Source organism: Symphodus melops, assembly GCF_947650265.1.
Source record: "Symphodus melops genome assembly, chromosome: 6".
NCBI classification, from domain to species: domain Eukaryota; kingdom Metazoa; phylum Chordata; class Actinopteri; order Labriformes; family Labridae; genus Symphodus; species Symphodus melops.
Genome location: NC_136696.1, coordinates 1,835,669 through 1,857,312, shown reverse-complemented (window position 1 = coordinate 1,857,312; position 21,644 = coordinate 1,835,669). Strand labels below are relative to the sequence as shown.

At 40.1% G+C, this 21,644-nt stretch overlaps 2 protein-coding genes across 4 annotated transcripts in view; one reads left to right on the top strand and one right to left on the bottom strand.

Moving 5' to 3' along the window:
• LOC306825260 (uncharacterized protein) overlaps positions 1–21,644 on the bottom strand; it is a 154,448-nt gene that overhangs the window by 131,992 nt on the left and 812 nt on the right. For 2 of the 3 annotated variants that reach the window (XR_013779235.1, XM_079345883.1), the window contains exon 2: positions 20,551–21,384. Coding sequence is in view for 2 of the 3 variants with exons in the window: in XM_079345883.1 (XP_079202009.1) it covers positions 20,551–21,384 (834 nt within the window). In the remaining variant the exon portion in view is untranslated. Of the gene's footprint in view, positions 1–19,944; positions 21,385–21,644 lie in introns of those variants that run through there. The other variant, XM_079345884.1, reaches the window with a different exon arrangement.
• On the top strand, positions 5,456–15,134 carry LOC306825790 (uncharacterized protein; the record flags this gene model as incomplete). Its single annotated transcript, XM_079346746.1, has 6 exons — positions 5,456–5,672; positions 7,065–7,646; positions 7,731–8,012; positions 8,138–8,147; positions 14,284–14,716; positions 14,937–15,134. The coding sequence occupies exons 1-6, from the start codon at positions 5,501–5,503 to the stop codon at positions 15,132–15,134; spliced, it is 1,677 nt and encodes a 558-aa protein (XP_079202872.1). The 5' UTR covers positions 5,456–5,500.

Below are 21,644 nucleotides of genomic sequence, written 5' to 3'. Positions count from 1 at the left end.
AAAGTGTCCATGTGTTATTGCACAGTGAGGGTAGAAGGAAAGACGCTCCAACTCCTACCCCTCTGTCCCGTGTGCTCTAGTCCTCCTTCCCCCAAGTGAGGAGTTGTAGAGCGTGATGGCATGATGGACAAAGGAGTACTTGAGTCTGTTGGTTCTGCACTTGGGAAAGAGCAGTCTCTCACTGAACCGGCTCCTCTGGTTACTGATGACGGTGTGCAGAAGGTGGCTGGCATTGTCCATAATATCCAGCAGTTTGTCCAGTGTCCTCTTCTCTGCCACCGTCACCAGAGAGTCCAGCTTCATGCCGACCACAGAGCCGGCCCGCCTGATCAGTTTGTCCAGTCTGGATGTGTGCTGTTTGGATATGCTGCGCCCCCAGCATACCACGGTGTAAAAAAGCACGCTGGAAACCACGGACTGGTAAAACATCCCCAGCAACTTGCTGCAGATGTTAAAGGACCGCAGTCTCCTTAGGAAGTACATCCTGCTTTGTGTCTTCCCGTCCAGGTGGTTGGTGTGTGTTGTCCAGTCCAGTTTATTGTCTAGACACAGCCCGAGGTATTTGTAGGAGTCCACAGCCTCCACTTCAGCTCCCTCTAACAGAAGAGGTTGCATCCTCCGTCTGGACCTCGAAAAGTCAATGACCAGCTCCTTGGTCTTAGAGGTGTTGAGCTGTTGAGCTGATAGAGCGGTGTTTTCTTATTTTTTCTAACTTTTGACTTTTTCCGTTTTTTACTACGGAAAAACCCAATTACAGCTGTCAGTTTCTACTGGGCTCAAATGGAAACGGCATTTCTGTGGATTTATTACCTGAATCCCTGAGACAACAGCTTCAAACTTTGGGATTACTTCGCGCGCCAGCTTACCCCCTGGAGAGGAGACGTAAGCGCAAACGGTGCGAGCGAAAACAAAAGAGAGGTAAACGTGGAGGCATAAAAGCGAGGCTCACTAAAATGCCCTACAGGACCGCTCTTCCGACTCTTTTACTGGCAAATGTAAGATCTCTGGACAATAAAATGGACCATATAGAGCTGATGAGAGCTGCGCATCACAACGTTAGGGATGGCTGTGCGTACATATTCACAGAGACATGGCTGAACGAACGCATCCCGGACTCCGCCGTTCAGCTTGAACAATTCACATGCTACCGTTCGGACAGAATCCTTTATAAAGGAGGAAAGAAGAAAGGTGGTGGTGTCTGTGTCTACATCCGGGATGCTTGGTGTCGGGATGCAGCTGTGGTATGTAAACACTGTTCACCGCTGGCGGAGTTTATGATCGTAAAGTGCCGTCCCTTCTATCAACCGAGGGAGATAACAGCGACCCTGCTCGTCGTTGTGTATATCCCCCCCACTAACAACAACGCGGATAGAGTCGATGCACTTTGGGAACTTTACAACGCCATCAGTGAGCAGCAGACAGCCTACCCAGACAGATTTTTCATCATCGCAGGGGATTTTAACCATGCGAATCTCAAGACGGTTTTACCCCACTTCCACCAACACGTGAACTTCCCCACAAGAGGAGGTAACACCGTAGACATGATTTACACATCTGTTAAAGGTGCTTACAAGGCGTCACCCCTCCCCCACATTGGCCACTCTGACCACATCAGTGAAATGCTACTGCCAGCTTAAAGACCCAGGGTTAAAGTCACCAAACCGGTTCTGAAGCAGGCATGTGTGTGGCCAGAGGGGGCTTCTGCTGCACTTCAGGACTGCTTTGAAACCACAGACTGGGAGATGTTTAAGCAGGCAGCCACCTACAACAACCACACAGACATTGAGGAGTACTCTGACACTGTTACCTCCTACATCGGCAAATGCATTGATGACGTCACCACCACCAGAACCAGCTGCTTCTTTGCCAGGTTTGAAGCAAACAACAGCATGCCCGCACAGAAGACCACCCCTCCTCCCCACGACCAGACCCTGTGCCTGACTGCAGCCAGCGTGAAGAGAACCATCTCCAACATCAACATCTGCAAGGCTGCAGGTCCAGACAACATCCCTGGCCGTGTGCTGAAGGACTGTGCAGCTTAAAGACGTGCAGCTTAAAGACGTCTTCACAGACATTTTCAACACTTCTCTGAGGCAGACTGTTGTTCCATCATGCTTCAAAACGACCACCATCATACCCATTCCAAAGAAGCCATCACCATCCACTCTCAATGACTATAGACCCGTTGCACTGACCCCCATTATCATGATGGGCTTTGAAAGATTAGTCATGGCCCACATCAAATCCTCCCTTCCCTCCACCCTGGACCCCTACCAGTTTGCATACCGGGGCAACAGATCAACCGAGGATGCAATCTGCTCTGCTCTTCACCCAGCCCTCACCCACCTGGACTCCAAAAACTCAGACGTCAGAATGCTGTTCATAGACTTCAGTTCAGCATTCAGCACCATCATCCCTCAGCAGCTGATCGGCAAACTGGACCAGCTGGGGCTAAGCACTTCCCTGTGCAACTGGCTGCTGGACTTCCTCAGCGAGAGGCCTCAGACTGTGCGGGTTGGCGGCAATGCATCAAAAACCACCATCCTGAGCACTGGGGCCCCCCAAGACTGTGTGCTCAGCCCCCCCTGCAGTCCGTTGTTTATTATGTGTATGTGTATTCAACTGTTACCATGATATCTGTATCTGTGACTAAATGACTACATTTTATTTATTTTCTTCAAAACTTTATTTATAATCAAAATCTGACTATTACAACAATCACAATTTACATCGTATGTTACAGACTGAGCTTGACTTAACATGACCGAATAAACAGAAAGAAAAACACAAACAAACAGAACAGTAAAACATACGACATAAAAATCTGAGGTCTCAACTGGAAGCAAAGGCTTTAAACTTTGAGTTATATCAGCAGCTTGTTTAGTTCTAATCTTTATAATTGATTTTTTAAAATTTGTTAATTCATTCATAAAAATAAATGAAATTACTACATGTAAACATGCTAGTTGTAGATTGGTATGAGGTTGCAAACTTTTTGGAGACAACTTAAGATAGATGTATATTTATCTATTTGTTTGCAAACCAGAGACATAACTTGTGTTGACTTTCTTCTCCCAGTAAAGCTGCTAAACGTGACACAACGGTGACCGGTAATGATGCAGCTCAAAGTTACATACCAATCTGTGATAAATAATATCTGCAGGGATATTAATTCTGCCATCAAATAGTTGCCCTCCTATTACTGGTGAAACAAATCTTATTACTGACTTTTTGGGCAATATTATGAAAAATCGCCAGGAATAGACGGGCTGATGACTGAATTTCTAAAATATTTTTGGGATGGCATCAGGGAGTTATTATACAGAGCTTTTCTGGAATGTATTCAAAAATGGTTTTTAATCCCCCACCACGAAGACAGGTCTAACAACTTTGCAACCTCAACCTAACAAAGACCAGCTGTTGCTAGACAACTGGAGACCAATAACTTTGCTTTGTAATGACTATAAACGTCTGGCTCTAGTTTACGCAAAGTGTCTTAGACATGTCCATGAGAATACCAATCAGCCTTTATAAAAGGAAGACATATCCACAACCATATGTGACTAATTATAGGCATGATTGATTAAGATTCACTCATTGAATCAGACAGTATCATTTTATTTATTGATTTTTTCAAAGTGTTTGATACCGTGGAAGGAAAATTTGAAAACAACACACACCTAAAGGAATTAACATATCTGAGTAAACTCAGAAACAATCTATTTGCAGATGACACAATTATCCTATTGAAAGCTAAATCTTTAAATATATCACTAAATCAAAGAAAGTGTATTCTGTTTCCTCTTTATTCATGCACATAACATTATCTAATGATTTGAACAAAAGAAAAAATAAATAACTTAGGTGGAAAAATACATACCATGAAATAGTCTATTAACTATTGGCTTATTAGAGACCTATCTATCCTGGGTAGAATTCTCTAAACTAAGGTAGAAGGCATATCAAAACTCCTTTATCCTTTGTCAGTCGCTCTATGTTTGTCCTCTAATGATGAGAAAAATGAATGCCGTAATCTTTACCGTCATAAGGGGAAAAAAACCCACTATCTAAAATAGTCCCATGTTATCAAAGACTATCTTCATGGTGGTCTAAAGGCCATTGAATTTGAATTGAATGGAGTACTCAAATTGAACTGGATTAAAAAAACTATTTGGAACAGCCTGATTGCTTACGGTTCCATATACCAAGGTGCTTATTCCAGACACTTGGAAGACTGGAATTTTTGATGAGCTGTGACTTTGAGGTTTTAAAACTTCCTATCAAGCTCTCAAACTTTCATGAACAAATTTTGCATCACTGTAAAATTACATTTAACCTCAATTTCAGACCACATGGCTCCACCTTGTGGAATAATAGAACCAGGACAATCAATAGAAAGATTATGTCCAAAAAACAGCACGAGAAAAAGATTGTATTTATTGTTGATTTAATGGATGAATGTGGCCAAATTTTACAGTTCAACAAATTTACTGAAAAATATAACATTAATTGCCCCTAAAGAGAATTTTCTCGCATTTGCAAAGCCGTCCCACCTCCTTCAAAACTTATGATACAAAATATATTAACTTATTTAAATGTTTCAGTTCAACTTCCAGATCTGAAAATTGATGAAATGCACATTAGAGAAAGAAAATTAATAATAAGTTTACTGGAAAGGCTTTGAAATACATTTTATTTTCTTATTTTAACTCACCTGCGAAGATAAGATTAAATCAAACAATGATAATTAATAAATATTGCGAGTATCTTAAATGGCCAGAAGTTCCTAAACTTAAAGAGATGCAACTTAAAATATTGAACGTTTACCGAGCTGTTGAAATCTTACATAAAAGGTTTAATTTGGAAGTAGATCAAGATGGGTTTTGCTGAGAAGAGCCTGAAACTACTGAGGAACTCTTCTTTTCTTGTTCAATCACATTCCAGTTTTGGCGGGATCTTTACAGCTGGTTAAATATCAGATCTGAGAACCTGTCCTTTGAACCTTTTCAGATTTTGATATGTATGGATGATCTTCCTAAAAGGTGTCCAACATGGTCAACATAATTCTCTTACTGGGTAAATATCACAAACATAAATGCAAATAAAAGCAAACCCTCCATAACTTATTTTATTTTATGAACGTGAACAATACTTATTATGCTTTTAAAGTGAGGTCTGCAAATAGTGAGTCCCTTAACAAATTATACAAAGTCATGTTGTTATTCTTAAAGTTTTAGTAGTGAATACTTATGTACTTCTTTGTATTCTGAATAGCAAGTAGATGCTGTTTTTCTTTTCAACGTAAAAATGTTAAGAAAAAAAAATCTGTTAAAAACGGAACAATAAAGCTTCCGCACCTCCGTTGTTACCGGTATTTTATAGTGTGACACACAGCGGAAGTAAATAAACAAGAGCGCCAGTTCCGATCGCAGCCACATCTCCTTTCAGACTGATATCAGAACAAAAGTTATTTAAAGTTTAATAAAATAACGATTATAAAATGAGTTCAGCTGAGAGTCTGAGAGAGTTTATCACCGAGCGACTAACGGCTGCTGCGGAAGACATATTTGTAGTTTTTAAAAGAACTATCATCGAGCACGAGGAAGAGATAGATCGACAGCGCAGACTGCTGGATATCGTTTGGAAACCTCACATCATCTTACACAGAACAGGTGAGGAACTAAATAATCATACTGTTGTTATTTAAGTCTTAAAGGAGGAGTCTGTAAGACTTGTACTGAATGAAATGATAAAAGCAAAAGGGGGGGTGGGGTGGTGTTGGAAAGTTTTTGAAACCTTTCAAAGTTGGTACTTTTTTGTTTTTAAATTAAAATGGAGTTATCAAAATGTTTGCTTTTTTTGATGTAATAGGGAAGAACTTTGGGGATCCAAAGGTAATCGGTTCGAATCCCATTTAACACAATGATACCTATGAGCTTTTCTCATCACCATAGTAAAAGTGCCATCTGCTGTTGTTTGTTATTTGTCCCCGGGGGGGCAACTCAAAGGCACACAGAGCAGCAAATGAACGACAGTGCAACTATGCTAAAACATTTAACCAATTAACAAAGAACAAAGTGTCAAAGAAGAATAAGTGTCAAGAGTGTTGATACAAAGTTAGAATACAAACAAAGTTAGATATAAGGAACAGCAGAGAGTAAAGTGTCTATATGTTAGTACAAGTTCAAAAACACAAGTCACAGAGTTAGATTCAGAGGACAGCGACGGAGTAAGATGTAAAAGGACATGCATGCAAACAGATGAAAGCAGACGTACATGATGTAAACAGACTGTAGACTATTGAAACAGATGTAGGGACTGTATGTGCTTGCTCAGGCTGCACATAGTGTATGGGGTTAAACTATTTGCATGACGGGATGAAGAGCAATACTGTCTGCCTGAAGGAAGAGGAATAAAAAGAGTGAGTCTGTCACTGTAAATATCTTCAAGACCAGGCAGGCTGACAGACGCTTTAAAGTTTCTTAATCTGTTTTTTTATACAGTTGTGCAGAGTAAAGGGTTAATCTGCAATACATTGTCTTGATGTGCAAATATCAGAATCAATAATTATTTTATAACGTTATAATTCACTGTTGTGAAAGTTAGTGAGCCCGTCACGTCAACGTACTATTGACATTATCAGCTAAGGGAACCACAAGTCCTAAATTTAAAGAACATTTTATGTGTGTGTTTAAACATTTTAAATTGTTTAAACACAAACAACAGGCCTTTCTGATTGGTAAGAATTGGACGAGGGTTCTGTAGGGAGGACCAGAGAAGGTATGCGGTTTTAAGGCACCCCCACGGGTCTGTTTTGGACCCCCCCCCCCCAGTTCCCAGACATAAAACCAGTCACGTAAACCAAAATGCTATGTGTAACGAGCACAAATCACAACTGTGATGGAAAAGCAAAATTACTTTTAGCCCTATTTGCACATCTTTGTTTTGTCATTTGTTGTTGGATTATTGTCTGCATCAATTGATCTGAAGTTCCTGTCTTTAACAAAGCCTTTGATCTGCTCAGGGACATCTTAGTATAAATGCTTTTGTTTGTCTTCCTCCAGCTCTCCCACAGCAACATGTGTGTAAAGAGGAGGAGGAGGTTCTGGCTGACCAGCAGCTCTGTAACCAGGAGAGGAACTCCAGTCCAGACCAAGAGGAGCCAGAGCCTCCACAGATTAAAGAGGAGCAGGAGGAAGACTGCAGCAGTCAGGAGGGAGAGCAGCTGGTACTGAAGCAGGAGACTGACACATTCATGTTGACTCTTACTCATGAGGAGAGTGACCACAGTGAAGATCAACTAAAGAGTGAACACCAGCTTCTTTCTCACAACTCTCATGATGATGAGGATCAAGATCCCACAGGAAGAGAGCTCGGAGTCTCAGAATCAACTGGAAAATCAGACCCAAAGAAAAACAGTGACAAAAGAAGAAGTCAGAACAGTAAAACATCAGAGAGTGACTGTAGTCCTCACCAGGCTGAAAACTCTTTTAAATGTGACACATGGGGCAAATCTTTTAAGAAAAAGTCAGAATTACAAAATCATCTGAGTGTCCACAGAGGTAAGAAGACTCATACCTGCATGATTTGTGGCAAAATATTCAGTTTAAAGGCACAACTGAAACGTCATACAAGAACACACACAGGTGAGAGGCCTTTTGTTTGCAAGACCTGTGGCAAATCTTTCACAACACATGGTCATTTGACAGAACACATGAGAATACACACAGGTGAGAAGCCTTTCTCCTGCAGCATCTGTGGCAAAGCATTCCGCCAAACGTCAGCGTTAAAAACTCACATGAGAATACACACAGGTGAGAAGCCTTTCTCCTGCAGCATCTGTGGCAAAGCATTCCGCCAAAAGTCAGCGTTAAAAACTCACATTCGAACTCACACAGGTGAGAAGCCTTTCTCCTGCAGCACCTGTGGGAAAAGCTTCTCTAAGAGCTCAGACCTGAAAGTACACATAATTGGAATTCATACAGGTGAAAAGCCTTTTACCTGCACAACATGCAACAAATCTTTTACATTAAAAAGTTTTTTGACTAAACACTTGAAAACACACACAGGTTAGAGGCGTCTGCGGCACCTGTGTGAAAGGTGTAACATCTATGTAACCGCAATCATTCTCATACAGGTAAAAAGATGTACACCTGCAGTATCTGTTGGACATCACTTACAGCAAAAGGTTCTTTGCATTAACACGTCAAAATTCAAACAGATTAAAAGCCGATCTGGCCAAACAAGCAGCGGATCTCTCAGGGCTCGTGGTGACCATTAGTGCATGACGTAGTGTGTTCGTTCACGGCTTGTGCCTACACTGCAACTTGTACCTCACACCTATCCACCCTTAACACGCAATACAGCACAGTCCCTTGTTCTAAACATCAGCTGATGTTTGTTATTAAGAGTTCAGGATCTCGTAATTATGATCACATTTGTTGATCTAAAATGAAAAGATGTTTGTGTGATTTTGTTTTATTCCAAATTATGTTTATTTGATGGATAGCCCCTTAAGATGATCCATCTCGTTTTCAAGGGGGTTTGATTGATGCCAATGCAGTTTCTCACTTAGAGATGTGTTGATTGTTCTGATGTCAAGCGTCCATAGCGCAAAATACTATAAAGTTATTTCTCCTCTCCTTTGCTTTCCCCCGTTCCTCTCTCTTGAAAATGTACTATCATATATGATATTTCAGGAGCGTTGCACCACCGCAGCTAAATGTATATAGGGAAAAAAATCATCTGACAAAGTAGATGAATTAGTGGATGTTTGTCTTTGTTTACAGTATTACGTTTGTTATTAGCGGGGTACAGTGTGTCACGCTGCTATAATTGCCACCTATGCCCAGGTGTGCATTCGAACTAGCAGCAGAAAAGGTTTACAAAATGTACCACACGCAAAAACAAATCAAATTTGTGACAGTGATCCCTGCTGAGTTCTATCAAAAACTGTTTTTAAGTGTACCTTTGATTGATGCTGTTTTGAAGGCAAAGGGTTGTCTCAACAAAATTTTGATTTGATTTAGATATTTCTTCTGTTCAGTCACTGCATTTTGTAAAAGAATCCAAATAAAGGACTTTCACTTCTATTTGTGGACGCATTTTTATACACCTGCCTAAAACTTTTGCACAGTAACCTTGTGTTTGTCCTTCATTTGTCAGATAAAACACATTTCAAGCACAGCCTATTTTCACCTTCATAATATCTCTAAGATCAGGTATATCCTGTGACAAAACTAGTCTGAATGTTTGTTACTCCAGCTCGGATTATTTTAACTCCCTTTTACCGGGGTGCTCCGGAAGGTCTCTGAAGACTTCTACTGGTCCAAAATGTTGCTGCTCATGTAATGTCTAAAAGTAGGAGAAGGGATCACACTAATCCCGTATTGTGTTCACTGCACTTGCTCCCTATAATCTAGAATAGATTTTAAATTTCTATTTCTCACTTAATAATTTCTAAATGGCCAGGCACCATTTTATCTTCATTCGCTCCCAGGATGCAGACGTGTGTGTGTGTGGTGGCTACAGTCTTTAAATATACTGTGGGAGGTAGAGACTTTAGAGAAAGTTATCAGGCCTACTCGTGGTGTTTACAGTTCACTGTCCTGTACTCACTGCTCCAGGAATACCAGTGGTATTATTGGGAGAGTTGTAACCTGTCAATAAAGTTTTGTGAGAACGAGCAGATATGTCCATCATTCATATCGCACATCTGTGTGTGTGTCTCTAACAGGTGTGTTGAACTGCTTTGTAGAAATGATTTAAAATTCGCCAAAAATCCATCCTTTTATTCATATTCACATTTTAGGTATGAACATGTCTAACCTATACCTCGTGTTTGTATTTTACTTGAGGGGTGGTTTTATTTTGGTGGTCTGTTAAGCCGATGTCACTTCCTGTTGTTTCGCGCCGTTGCCAGACGTTCTGAGACCCCGCTGAGGAGAGGTGAGTGTTCGACTGAGCTTCAGTTCTTACAGAGTTAAAACATGGTAAAAAAATGTTAAATTGTGGTTTAACTATACTCTGTGAGGCTCCTAGATCTTTTAGTAACATGTTGACTGTTCGGTTAAAGCATTTTAAAAGTTTTATTTGACGTACAGCGCTTTGTTTGTAAATGCTAATTAGGCGAACTTTAAGCTAGAGCATCCAAGTTTCTCATGCGGTCCGTTGTATTTTCTTTTCCCCGTTAAAGGCAGGTTGAAGCCCTGTCTATGAAGTTGCTGTACTGAATGTATTTTATTTTGAACAGGTATTTGAGCCCTATATTTGTTGATAGTATATATTGATTTATTAAGGAGTTTGTTATTTTAAGATAACAAAGCATTTGAATATTAGCTTAAACTGTCTAAATTCATTGTTGGTCATGACAAAACAGTGAGATTAGTCTTTTTAAAAATGTTGATATTTGCAATGACTATATGATCACATCAAGCTGAAATGTATTATTTTTGTTATTTAGAAATGAATGTCACAGCAAACAGTCTGAGACCTCATGTAGAAGCCCTGTCTATGATGTTGTACTGAATGTATTTTATTTTGAACAGGAGTGAAAATAAATCTGCTCCAGTTGGCAAGAAAGTCCTCAGTATTCCTCTCATTCATCACACAACGCAGAGAGCTTGTAGCACACAGAGTGACAAAGCCAGACCGGCTCCATGTCTACTGAATAGTAGGTACCAACAGTATACAGCACAGATAGTATGCACTTTCTACTGCATGCTGACAGATTGTGATGCTGTGCAGCTCAGAACGCAAGTAAAATGCATTCTGTCGTGGTTACTTGTTTTCAGAGTTATGGACGAGTCACCTTTTTTATTGACAGTCCGAGTGAGAGGCAGGTCAAACGTCAGCGACACTTCATCCATATTGATGATGTCATCCGGGCCTGATGGAATTCTCCGCTATTTTTGTCTGAGTGAATGTATGGAAGTTTGCAAGTTTTTCCTCGTAGTCGGGAAGGAGCTGCTGACACACAGTCGTCCTTGCCCTGACGGACGGGTCTTTTCGTTTCATAAATCTGAAACGCCACGATGGCCCACCTCTAAAGTCGTCGATTTTCATCGCGGTGGCGATTGCTTTAGCCTTCAGTCTGATCTGCACCGTGGAAACACCGCGCCCGCCTTCTCTCTGTGTGTTAACCCAGTCTTCCAGAAAGTTTTCAAGTTCGGGCCATCTGCTTTGATTACCTCTGAAAGCTTTTTAGGTTTTTTTGCACCTTCTCACCATCGATTCATTTATGCCAAGATGACGTGCAGCAGCTCGATTTGCTTCTTCAACCGCCAGATTGATAGTCCTTAACTTAAATGCCACATCATATGATTTTCTTCGAGTATTTTCCATGTCGATGATGGTGAATACAAATGACTGATTTACCGAAAAAAACTGTAATAAAGTGCGCTTGAGTTATCGCACAACTTCACTGGACTTCTGTCACTACTCATCAATTTTATTGGTCTACTGTTGCTAGGCAACATGTTTTTGGCGGCACTAAAAAAAATAAACATGCATTAGCCGCACCGGAGTAGAAGCCGCAGTGCTCAAAGTGTGAGAAAAAAGTAGCAGCTTATAGTCCGGAATTTACGGTAATATGTAACTTCTCACTTTTAGCGCGCTCTGGTGTCTAACTGGAACTGCATTGTCGTAACACGGTTGCGTCTCCCCTCTGAGACAGCGCGCATTTGTTGACAAACACAGCGAGGAAGCAAATATTCTGTGAGAAGTTGAACAACCATGTGGACTGAAAAGGTACAGTAACATTACCAGAGTTTGATCAAATCTAAACATCTGCAGTCTGTTGTTTAGTATGTGTCTTCAACTGTTACCACGATATCTGTAGCCGTAGCTAATTGGTTACATGTAAACATGCTAGTTGTAGATTGGTTTGAGGTTACAAACTTTTTGGAGACAACTTAAGATAGATGTATATTTCTCTACTGTATATGTTTGCAAACCAGAGACATAACTTGTGTTGACTTTCTGCTCCCGGTAAGGCTACTAAACGTGACACAACGGTGACCAGTAATGATGTAGCTCAAAGTTACATTCCAATCTGTGATAAATAATATTTGCAGGGATATTTATTCTGCCATCAAATAGTTGCCCTCCCATTGCCAGTGAAACAGATCTTTTTACTGACTTTTTGGGCAATATCTTGATTAGACCATATGTCATAAGTTGTGTTTTAATGGCTTTTTTATGCATTGCTAAGTGTGTACGAGGTTCATGTTTTCTCAACACCAGTTTTCCTTTTAATCCATGCTTACAGGTTACGTGTCACTGGTTAATGATGGTGGTGGAGTTGAACGATCACTGTTATATCCTAGTCTGTATATTAATTCAGTAGCAACATCGTCAACAAAGATGGTGAGTTTGGTAAACTTGTGATTGCATGGAAAATAACCTTTTCTTCAGACAGGGTCGTTATCGGAGGAGACTTTTAACATAGCCCCTTACAAGTGGTTCGACAGACGGGACCCTTAATCTGTGAATCATGACACTATACGAAGCCTGTGTACATGAACAAATGTCATCGACCTATTGAAGAATATCAAACCTGGACTGCTGCCAACAGTCAGTTTACTCTTCTGGAAATGGACAATGTTCAAGAATGGACTTTTGGCTTAAAATGGAACATTGCCAGGAATAGACGGGCTGACAACTGAATTTCTTAAATATTTTTTTGGCAAGACATCAGGAAGTTATTATACAGAGCTTTAATATAATGTATTAAAAAATGTTTTTTAATCCCCACCATAAAGACGGGTTTAATAACTTTGCGACCTCAACCTAACAATGACCAGCTGTTGACCTTAACCCAGGAATTACCCCACAATTAAACATTTTAAGAGGAACTATACAAGGATTCCCTATGTCACCAAAATATATATGCACACGTTATCATACCTCTGTTGAAAGATAAATCCTCAAATGTATCCCTATATTAAAAAGGTGCAAACTGTTTCCTCTTTATTCACGCATGGAAGCTGTTATTAAAAACATCCCGGTAAAAAATCTGAAATGAAACACCTTGGCATAACATTATCTAAAAATGTAAAAAATAGCGAAATAAATAACATAGAAGAAAAATTACATACCATTAAAACATCTCTTGACTATTATATATAATTATAAAAGACCCACCTATCTGTGACTGAGGTTTCCAAACTTCCTATCAAGCTCTCGCATTACTGGAAAATGATATTTACTTACAAAATCACACCACATGGCTCCACCTTGTGGAATAATATAATCATTACAATCAATTGAAAGACTTTGTTCAAAAAAGACTGGTTTGAGAAAAATATTGTATTTCTTCATTTAATGGATGAATGAGGCTAAATTTTACAGTTCAAGCTCATTTACTGAAAAATGTAACAGTAATAGCTCCCAAAGAGAATTTTCGCATTTGCAATACCATCCCACCTTTTAAAACTCATGATGCAAAATGTTAATTCAAGTGTTTCAATTCAGTAAATTGGTGAAATGCTCATCAGAGAAAGGGAATGTAATAACACGTTTTCTGGAAAGGCTTTGAAATGCATTTTATTTTCTGATTTTAACTCACCTGCTAAAATAAGTCTAAGAAATCAAACAATGATAATTAATAAATATTGCAAGTATGTTAAATGACCAGTAGTTCCTAAAATAAAAAAGATGCAATTCAAGATATTGAACGTTGTCCCAGCTTCTGAAATCGTACATAAAAAGTTTAATTTGGAAGTATTCATTTTAATTTGAATGTAAACAATACTTATCTGTTAAAGTGATGTCTGCAATTAGGGAGTCCCTTAACAAATTATACAAAGTCATGTCGTTATTCTTAAACTTTTAGTAGTGAGTACTTTTTGTACTTCCTAGCAGTGTGAATGGCAAGTTTCTGCATGGTTTTGTTTTTTTTCCAACCCACTTGGGGAGTGTTTAACTGTCTTATTTTGTATGTATGTGTATATATATAGTGTGTTATTGTTTAGTCTTAACCTTCACCCTGATATCCTGGCTGCACTAGTTTCCTGTTAGGGGCTGGTGACAGCAGAGGGTGGAGTAAAAAGTAAAATAACTAGTTTTTTTTTGTTTAGATACTCTAAGGAAGTTAAAAATGACATATTTTAATGTTGTTGTCTTTAAAAAAATGACAGACTTTGATATATACATTTTGGACTTACTGTATGCAAACACCAAGGATGCATACAGATCATCCCCCCTCCCCCCACTGGGGCGCTCTGACCACAACCTGGTGAGACTGCAGTCCATTTACATGAAAAAACAACCCCCCACAACTAGGTATGTAAAGAAGTGGTCTAAGGAGGGCACTGAGGCGCTGCAGGACTGTTTTGAAACTACCGACTGGGATGTGCTGTGCAGCCCACATGAACAGGACATCGACACCCTAACCCACTGCATCACAGACTACATAAACTTCGGGTTACCCACCAAAAAAGTACAGTGTTTCTCTAACAACAAACCCTGGGTGACTCCTGAGCTGAAAACCCTGCTGCACGAGAAGAAGGCTTTTAGGTCTGGAGACAGAGAGGAGCTGAGATGGGTGCAGAAGGAGCTGAAGAAAAAAATCAAGGAGGGGAAAGCCAGCTACAGGTCAAAGATGGAGGAGAAGTTGCAACAGACCAATGCGAGGGAAGTGTGGAAAGGCCTGAACAACATCTCTGGTCACAGCAGAGGTCACAGGAGGGGCCCTGAAGAAGGAGACAGGGAGTGGGCAAATGAACTAAATTAGTTTTTCAATAGATTCGATTTTGCTCCCACCCCTGCCCCCAACCAACAGAGCTCCGACCAGCCCGCTTCCCAATCTCTCCTCCTGAGCACCCTGTCACCCCATCAACAACCCTGAGCACCCTGTCACCCCCATCAACAACCCTGAGCACCCTCTCTCCCCCATCAACAACCCTCCTCCCCCACCAACGGCCTCTCCATTTCAGGTGAGAAGTCAGCTGAGAAAAATCAAGGCGAGGAAGGCCACAGGTCCTGATGGCATCAGCTCCAGACTCCTGAAGGACTGTGCAGACCAGCTCTATGAGGTCTTTCTGCACATCTTCAACCTGAGCCTGAGTCTGGAGAGGGTCCCTAATCTGTGGAAGACCACCACTTCAGACCTGTGGTCCTCACCTCTCACCTGATGAAGACCATGGAGAGGATCATCCTCAACAACCTCCGCCTCCTGGTGACTTCAAACCTGGATCCCCTGCAGTTCGCCTACCAACCGGACATCGGGGTGGATGACGTCGTCATCTACCTGCTGCACAGATCCTGGACTCACCTAGAGAACGCCGGCAGCACTGTGAGGGTCATGTTCTTTGACTTCTCCAGTGCATTCAACACCATTCAGCCCACACTGCTCAGGGAGAAGCTTGAAAGAGCTGGAGTAGACTGTCACCTGGCAGCATGAACGACTGACTTCCTGTCCTGTGTGTGTTATAATTCCTGATCTGTCTTTCCACGAGCGAAAGTGTACAGAATAGAATAGAATGCCTTTATTGTCATTATACAAATGACGAGATGACTTGGCTTCACCTTAAAGTGCACACAGCTAAGAACAAAAAAACAACAACAAGAAGAAGCGTATGGGTCAAAAAGAAAAAAGAGTGACCCTCGTTAAGGGAAGGTGGGATATGTGTGGTAGGACTCATTACAGTTTGCAGCATACTAAATTTAAATAGATAAACAGACATCAGATTTCTTGTTGCACAGTACGAGATATCAGGTCTATAGCAGGGTGTCAAATATAAATAGTGCATTGTATGAGACGTGAACCATGGCAGGGTATAAACAAAAGTAGAACTATTTTCACTGTAAGAGGTGTAATTCTAGCAGTATGTAAAATATAGAAATATAAATATCGCAGTATGAAATGTAATACATATTGTTTATGCCTTGCATTATAGTGTTTATGCCTTGTATTATTTAAGTCTATTGTATTTTTCTTTAACCCCTTTATTTAATTAATGTAAACTGGTTAAACACGTTTAATTTTTTAATGTCACTACAATTTTTGAGGTGAATTGCAAACATTTCAGGTGTTAATATAAATACACATGGTGAAATTGGGCAACCACTTAAAGCTAGGAGTAGTGCCGTTAGGCAATACGACAGCTGCTGATAACCTGATACAAACCCCTAAGATTTCTAAATTTGGATTCAAAGTGTTCAAGTACAGACAAGACAAAAGGATACTCAAAGGCCTTGTAGCAACCTATGAACAAAAGAAATCCATAATCTTCTATTAGGTTTCAATATTCAGTAATGTCTAACAGCAGCCGTGTATTATTGTGGATTGATCTGTCTTTTTTTTTTTAAAGATTGCGTTTCTGAAACAAGATTTGAGATTCCTGTTTGAAGACTAGTACTGAAAATGTAGGTCAGTGTATGAAGTCTTTGTTTGGCTTTAATTTGAGATAATCTAAATGTAAGGCAATTTGTTCAAGTAACTTTTTATTTTCTCTGCAGGTGTTGTAGCCAGATATAGTAATTGGGATACATTTCACCTTATCAAGGGTTAGGATGAGAGTGAGCCAGTGACCATACTCATCTGTCATGTGGGATATAACTTGTCCTTGGAAATTCTTCAGGAGGATGGCGACCCCTGCTGACCTGAAAGAGCCATGACTGAAAAAGGCTTTCTCTCACCACTGCTTAGACCAAAATACATTGTCTTCTTCCTTGGAGCGAGTTTCTTGCAGCAATATAATACAAGCATTCTTCCCTTTGCAGAACAAAAAAAACCCCTTTTAGTTATGTCTCTTAGACGCCTTGCATCAGCAGAAATTAGGAAGATATTTTAAAGCTGAAGCATAGAAAAAAAATAGTTACAGACAAGAACACTAAATAGAATAATCCGAACTGTTATGAAAACAAGTAGATACAGCAACTGACAGATACTGAGGTTTTATAGTAGCAGAATCCTGAACATATCAACTTTCTTGTTCAAAAACTCACTTGTTAGGATATACCCAGGTTCATGGAAAGACTGACCATTTATAAATGAGCCTCGGAAGACAACCTTGAGGTTTTTTTTAACCTTTGGCCAAACAGTTTTTCTTGTCTCTGTCTTTGATGAGATCTTCAACAAAGCAGATGAGGAAATCTTTACAGACGGTCTTTGGTGGTTCATCCATGAAAAACCTTCCTGTGAACTGCACGATGATTTGACGGGATCATTCTGTATTTTTTGGGCCAAGACAGTGGACGAAGTCAAGGATAAGATTCATCCCATCCTTCCAGTGTGGAGCAATTCTTACGATGATATCTGCAACAGCCTGACGAGTGTTTTCTTCTTTTTCTTCCCTGAAGCCGTTCAGTCTTAAGTTCCATCTTCTCTTCTACCGTTCCAGGTCTGCAGCTCTTTTACTTTCTATTAAAGATGTATGCTCTTCTCTTTGAGCTGTTTCACCTCTCCTTTCTTTGATTTCCGCCGAGTTAAACTTTTGCCAATCTCAGCCGGGATTGCAGCAGTGTTTCCAACACCTGTGTCCTTGTCTTCTTTTAGTTTTTTTTCTGAGGACACCTGGTGGTTTAGAAGGCAATGATAACGTAATTTATGTGAGTCCTCGCTGAGTTATCATGGCACCTTAACTTACGCTGGTCTGCTCCGAACCAGGCTAACTGTCGAACTTAGTTTAGCTGGGTGTCAAAGACTCCTAACGGACTGTTCCGTCTGGTTAGTTTCCACACTCACGTCACTCACTTCATGTTATAATAATAATACAAAAATGAAACTCAAGTCTCAGCTTTGTTCAAAATCAATCATGAGTAAAAACCTTAGTTTTGCAAAAGTCACACATCTAATGCCTCTACCAGGACTGATAATAAGTTTGGCTCTTTTCAGAGAACCGGCTCTTTTGACCCTGCTCCCAAAGAAGAGTCGGCTCTTTCAACTCCCAAACAGCTCTTAATTGAGGATCTTTTGTAGTGTTACGAATATTGGTCAAGATTCAGATTGATCAGATCCAAGAGGAGTCTGACGTTCCTCTGGAGAGGCCAGAGGCCCTCATCTTCACCCTCCACCAGATGTCTTCACACAACTCAACTTTATGATCCTCCTCCCTCTCTGCTTTCGACAAGACCCTCAGTTTGAACCCTTCAAACCTGAAGTCATAAAGGCTATCGCACCCCATGTAAACATTTTCAAAGGGCTTCATTACGCAGAAAACATATGGAACCACATTTTTTTCCTTCGTTAATAAATCGTATTGACACTTGGAAAACACTTCTGCCACGAACCTCTGATTTGCAAGACAACTTAATCTCTCCCTAAGGAATGTCTGAACCTGGACTGAACCCCATTAAAATGAGGGGAGATCATATGCTCTCATTTTCAGATGTATATTAACCAATATGTATTTCTCATTTTCAGATGAACAATCTTTCTAAGGACATTTCAACTAATGCTGTCTTTCAAACTAGACTCAGATCGGACACTCTATCACGAAGCTATTAAACAATTGGGTTATCGTTTGAAGTCACTGCCTCTGTTCAAAGATTGTCATGGAGCACCAGTGCCATCTAGTGGTTCTTTTAAATCAATGTTTTATTCAACAGGCAAGACACCAATTCTACGCTTGAAAATTTTTGCATTCATGGTCTGATGTTATGTTTCGTTTCAGTTTCATGTCTGTACATGTTGTTTCATTGTTTACGTAGAATTAAGAACTCTGGTATGGTGTTTTGGTTTACGTTAGTTTAGTTTCAGAACTTTAGAGTCATGTTTCAGCCCGCCCAGAGACGCATCATCCTGAAGGGGCGTGGTATCCTCAACACTCTATTAAAAAGGCCGTGCAGCCGTCATATCTTCGGCTGGTCCCATAATTTCGCTTTTAATTTTTGTGGAATTCGTAAGTTTTTCTTTTGTTCTACACTCTGACTTTTGTTCGAGATATATGATTTTTGGACTCAGTACTTCTTGTTTGCTTCAATATTTACACGTTTAAGGGACATCCTATTGAGGCTCGGCGCAGCTTCGAACTGAAAGTTCCGTTTGGACAATATATTTTTGTTTTATCTCCAAGCAATTGACTCAAAACGACTCGTTACTTAAACTACTGGATCGGCCAATCCAGTGAGCAAGTTGACGATCGTTTATCATCAAACCGTTTTTGGACATTCATCCGAGCTGGGGAAAGCTGACGGAACGCACTGAGGCACCTCTGGGTTCATCGCTAAATCGACTCCGACCTGTTCACTAAGGTGGACTCCGGGCTGTAAAACTGGACAGGATCTTCTCAGAAATCCCTTCTCCAAATTACAGTACCACTGGGCGGACTCGTTTTTCAGCGAATACAGTAAGATATTCAACAGTTGGTTGTTACTCAGAAACAAGTGTTGAGAGTGTCCTTCGTTTGAAATCTTTTCCCCTGGCTCTATCCACCGTAATATAGTTCCACCCTCTTCTTATATAATTTTTATTTTTGTTTTTGTTCAATAAAATTCTGATCCGAATCTAGTTAATAGTTTTGGTTAGACAGACGTAAACAACACCATACTGAAGTGAATAAAGAAATAGTATCTGTCATCTCTGGTTTTATATATATCTGATGCTCCTTTGAGATCGTTCATTTCTTTGTTCATCCTTGTTCATTAAAAATAATCACGTATAAAATTCAAAGGTGTGTTCGTGTTTAATTCACAGTGGTTGAAAGTTTTGAGAATTCATTACTTCGATTGAGATTGATTCAAAATAATAAATCCATGAATTTATTGATCTTCATAATTGATGAAATTATTAATTTTCATAATTAATGCAATTTATTGATTTCCATAATTAATAAAAATTGTTCCTGGTGAGCCAGGTGGTGCCCTTCTTCTTACGAGGTGTGTTAATCTATTTAACGCTTTAATATTAACGGTAGTTTTCCGCAACAGTAGCATAATTTTTTTTAGGTTAACTTTGCAAAAATGTATTGTTTGTGTGATGAAAACCCTTTTTGCTTTCAGTGTATTTATTTGAAGGCCTTTATTTGTCTGATTTTGTGCATTTATTCTGTTACAAAAACATTCTTACTCTTGTTAAATATGTCAATCAAACTTAAACAAATAAACACAAATACAAAAATGCTAATACAAAAAAAATGCAAATAAATATACAGAACAGAACCAGTACTCTTTAATCAATCATCAGCTGTCTCACTCACATGCCGCCTTGCTGGCCAATGAAAACAAAGCCATGAGTAGAGCTGGAGCTAACCTGCTGTCAGAGCTAAGCAGTAAAAGGAAAACACTGGGAGATGGTGTTAGTGTCAGTCTGACTTTTTCAGGTGAGCCTGGCTTTCTTTAGCTTCGTTGATGAAAGGCTTCTCACCTGTGTGTGTGTTCCCATGAGATCATTCAAATAACTTTTTGATCTGTTGCATGTTGTGCAGGTGAACAAACTATCAAGTGTAATTTCATATGGAAATTTAATTTCCATTTATATGTGAAAGATTTGCCACGAATTTTTCAAACAAAAGGCTTCTCACCTGTGTGAATTTTGAATGTGATTATTTAACACTGACTTTCGGCTGAATGTTTTCCCACAGGTGCTGCAGGAGAAAGGCTTCTCACCTGTGTGTGTTCGATTGTGAATTTTTAACGCTGACTTTCGGCTGAATGTTTTCCCACAGGTGCTGCAGGAGAAAGGCTTCTCACCTGTGTGTGTTCTAATGTGATCAGTCAAATTACTTTTAAACGTGAAAGATTTACCACAGGTTTTGCAAACAAAAGGCTTTTCATCTGTGTGAATTCGATTGTGAGTTTTTAACACTGCCTTTCGGCTGAATGCTTTCCCACAGGTGCTGCAGGAGAAAGGCTTCTCACCTGTGTGTTTTCTTGCATGAATAATCAGTTCTGATTTGAAATGGAATATTTTCCCACAAATCGTGCAGATATGAGTCTTCTTACCTCTGTGGACACTCAGATGATTTTGTAATTCTGACTTTTTCTTAAAAGATTTGCCCCATGTGTCACATTTAAAAGAGTTTTCACCCTGGTGAGGACTACAGTCACTCTCTGATGTTTTACTCTTCTGACTTCTTCTTTTGTCACTGTTTTTCTTTAGGCCTGATTTTCCAGTTGATTCTGAGACTCCGAGCTCTCTTCCTGTGGGATCTTGATCCTCATCATCATGAGAGTTGTGAGAAAGAAGCTGGTGGTCACTCTTTAGTTGAACTTCACTGTGGTCACTCTCCTCATGAGTAAGAGTCAACATGAATGTGTCAGTCTCCTGCTTCAGTACCAGCTGCTCTCCCTCCTGACTGCTGCAGTCTTCCTCCTGCTCCTCTTTAATCTGTGGAGGCTCTGGCTCCTCTTGGTCTGGACTGGAGTTCCTCTCCTGGTTACAGAGCTGCTGGTCAGCCAGAACCTCCTCCACCTCTTTACACACATGTTGCTGTGGGAGAGCTGGAGGAAGACAAACAAAAGCATTTATACTAAGATGTCCCTGAGCAGATCAAAGGCTTTGTTAAAGACAGGAACTTCAGATCAATTGATGCAGACAATAATCCAACAACAAATGACGAAAACAAAGATGTGCAAATAGGGCTAAATGTAATTTTGTTTTTCATCACAGTTGTGATTTGTACTTGTGTCACATAGCAGGTTAGTTTTCTTTGATAACTGGTCTCATATCTGGAAAATGGAGGGGCGTCCAAAACAGCCAT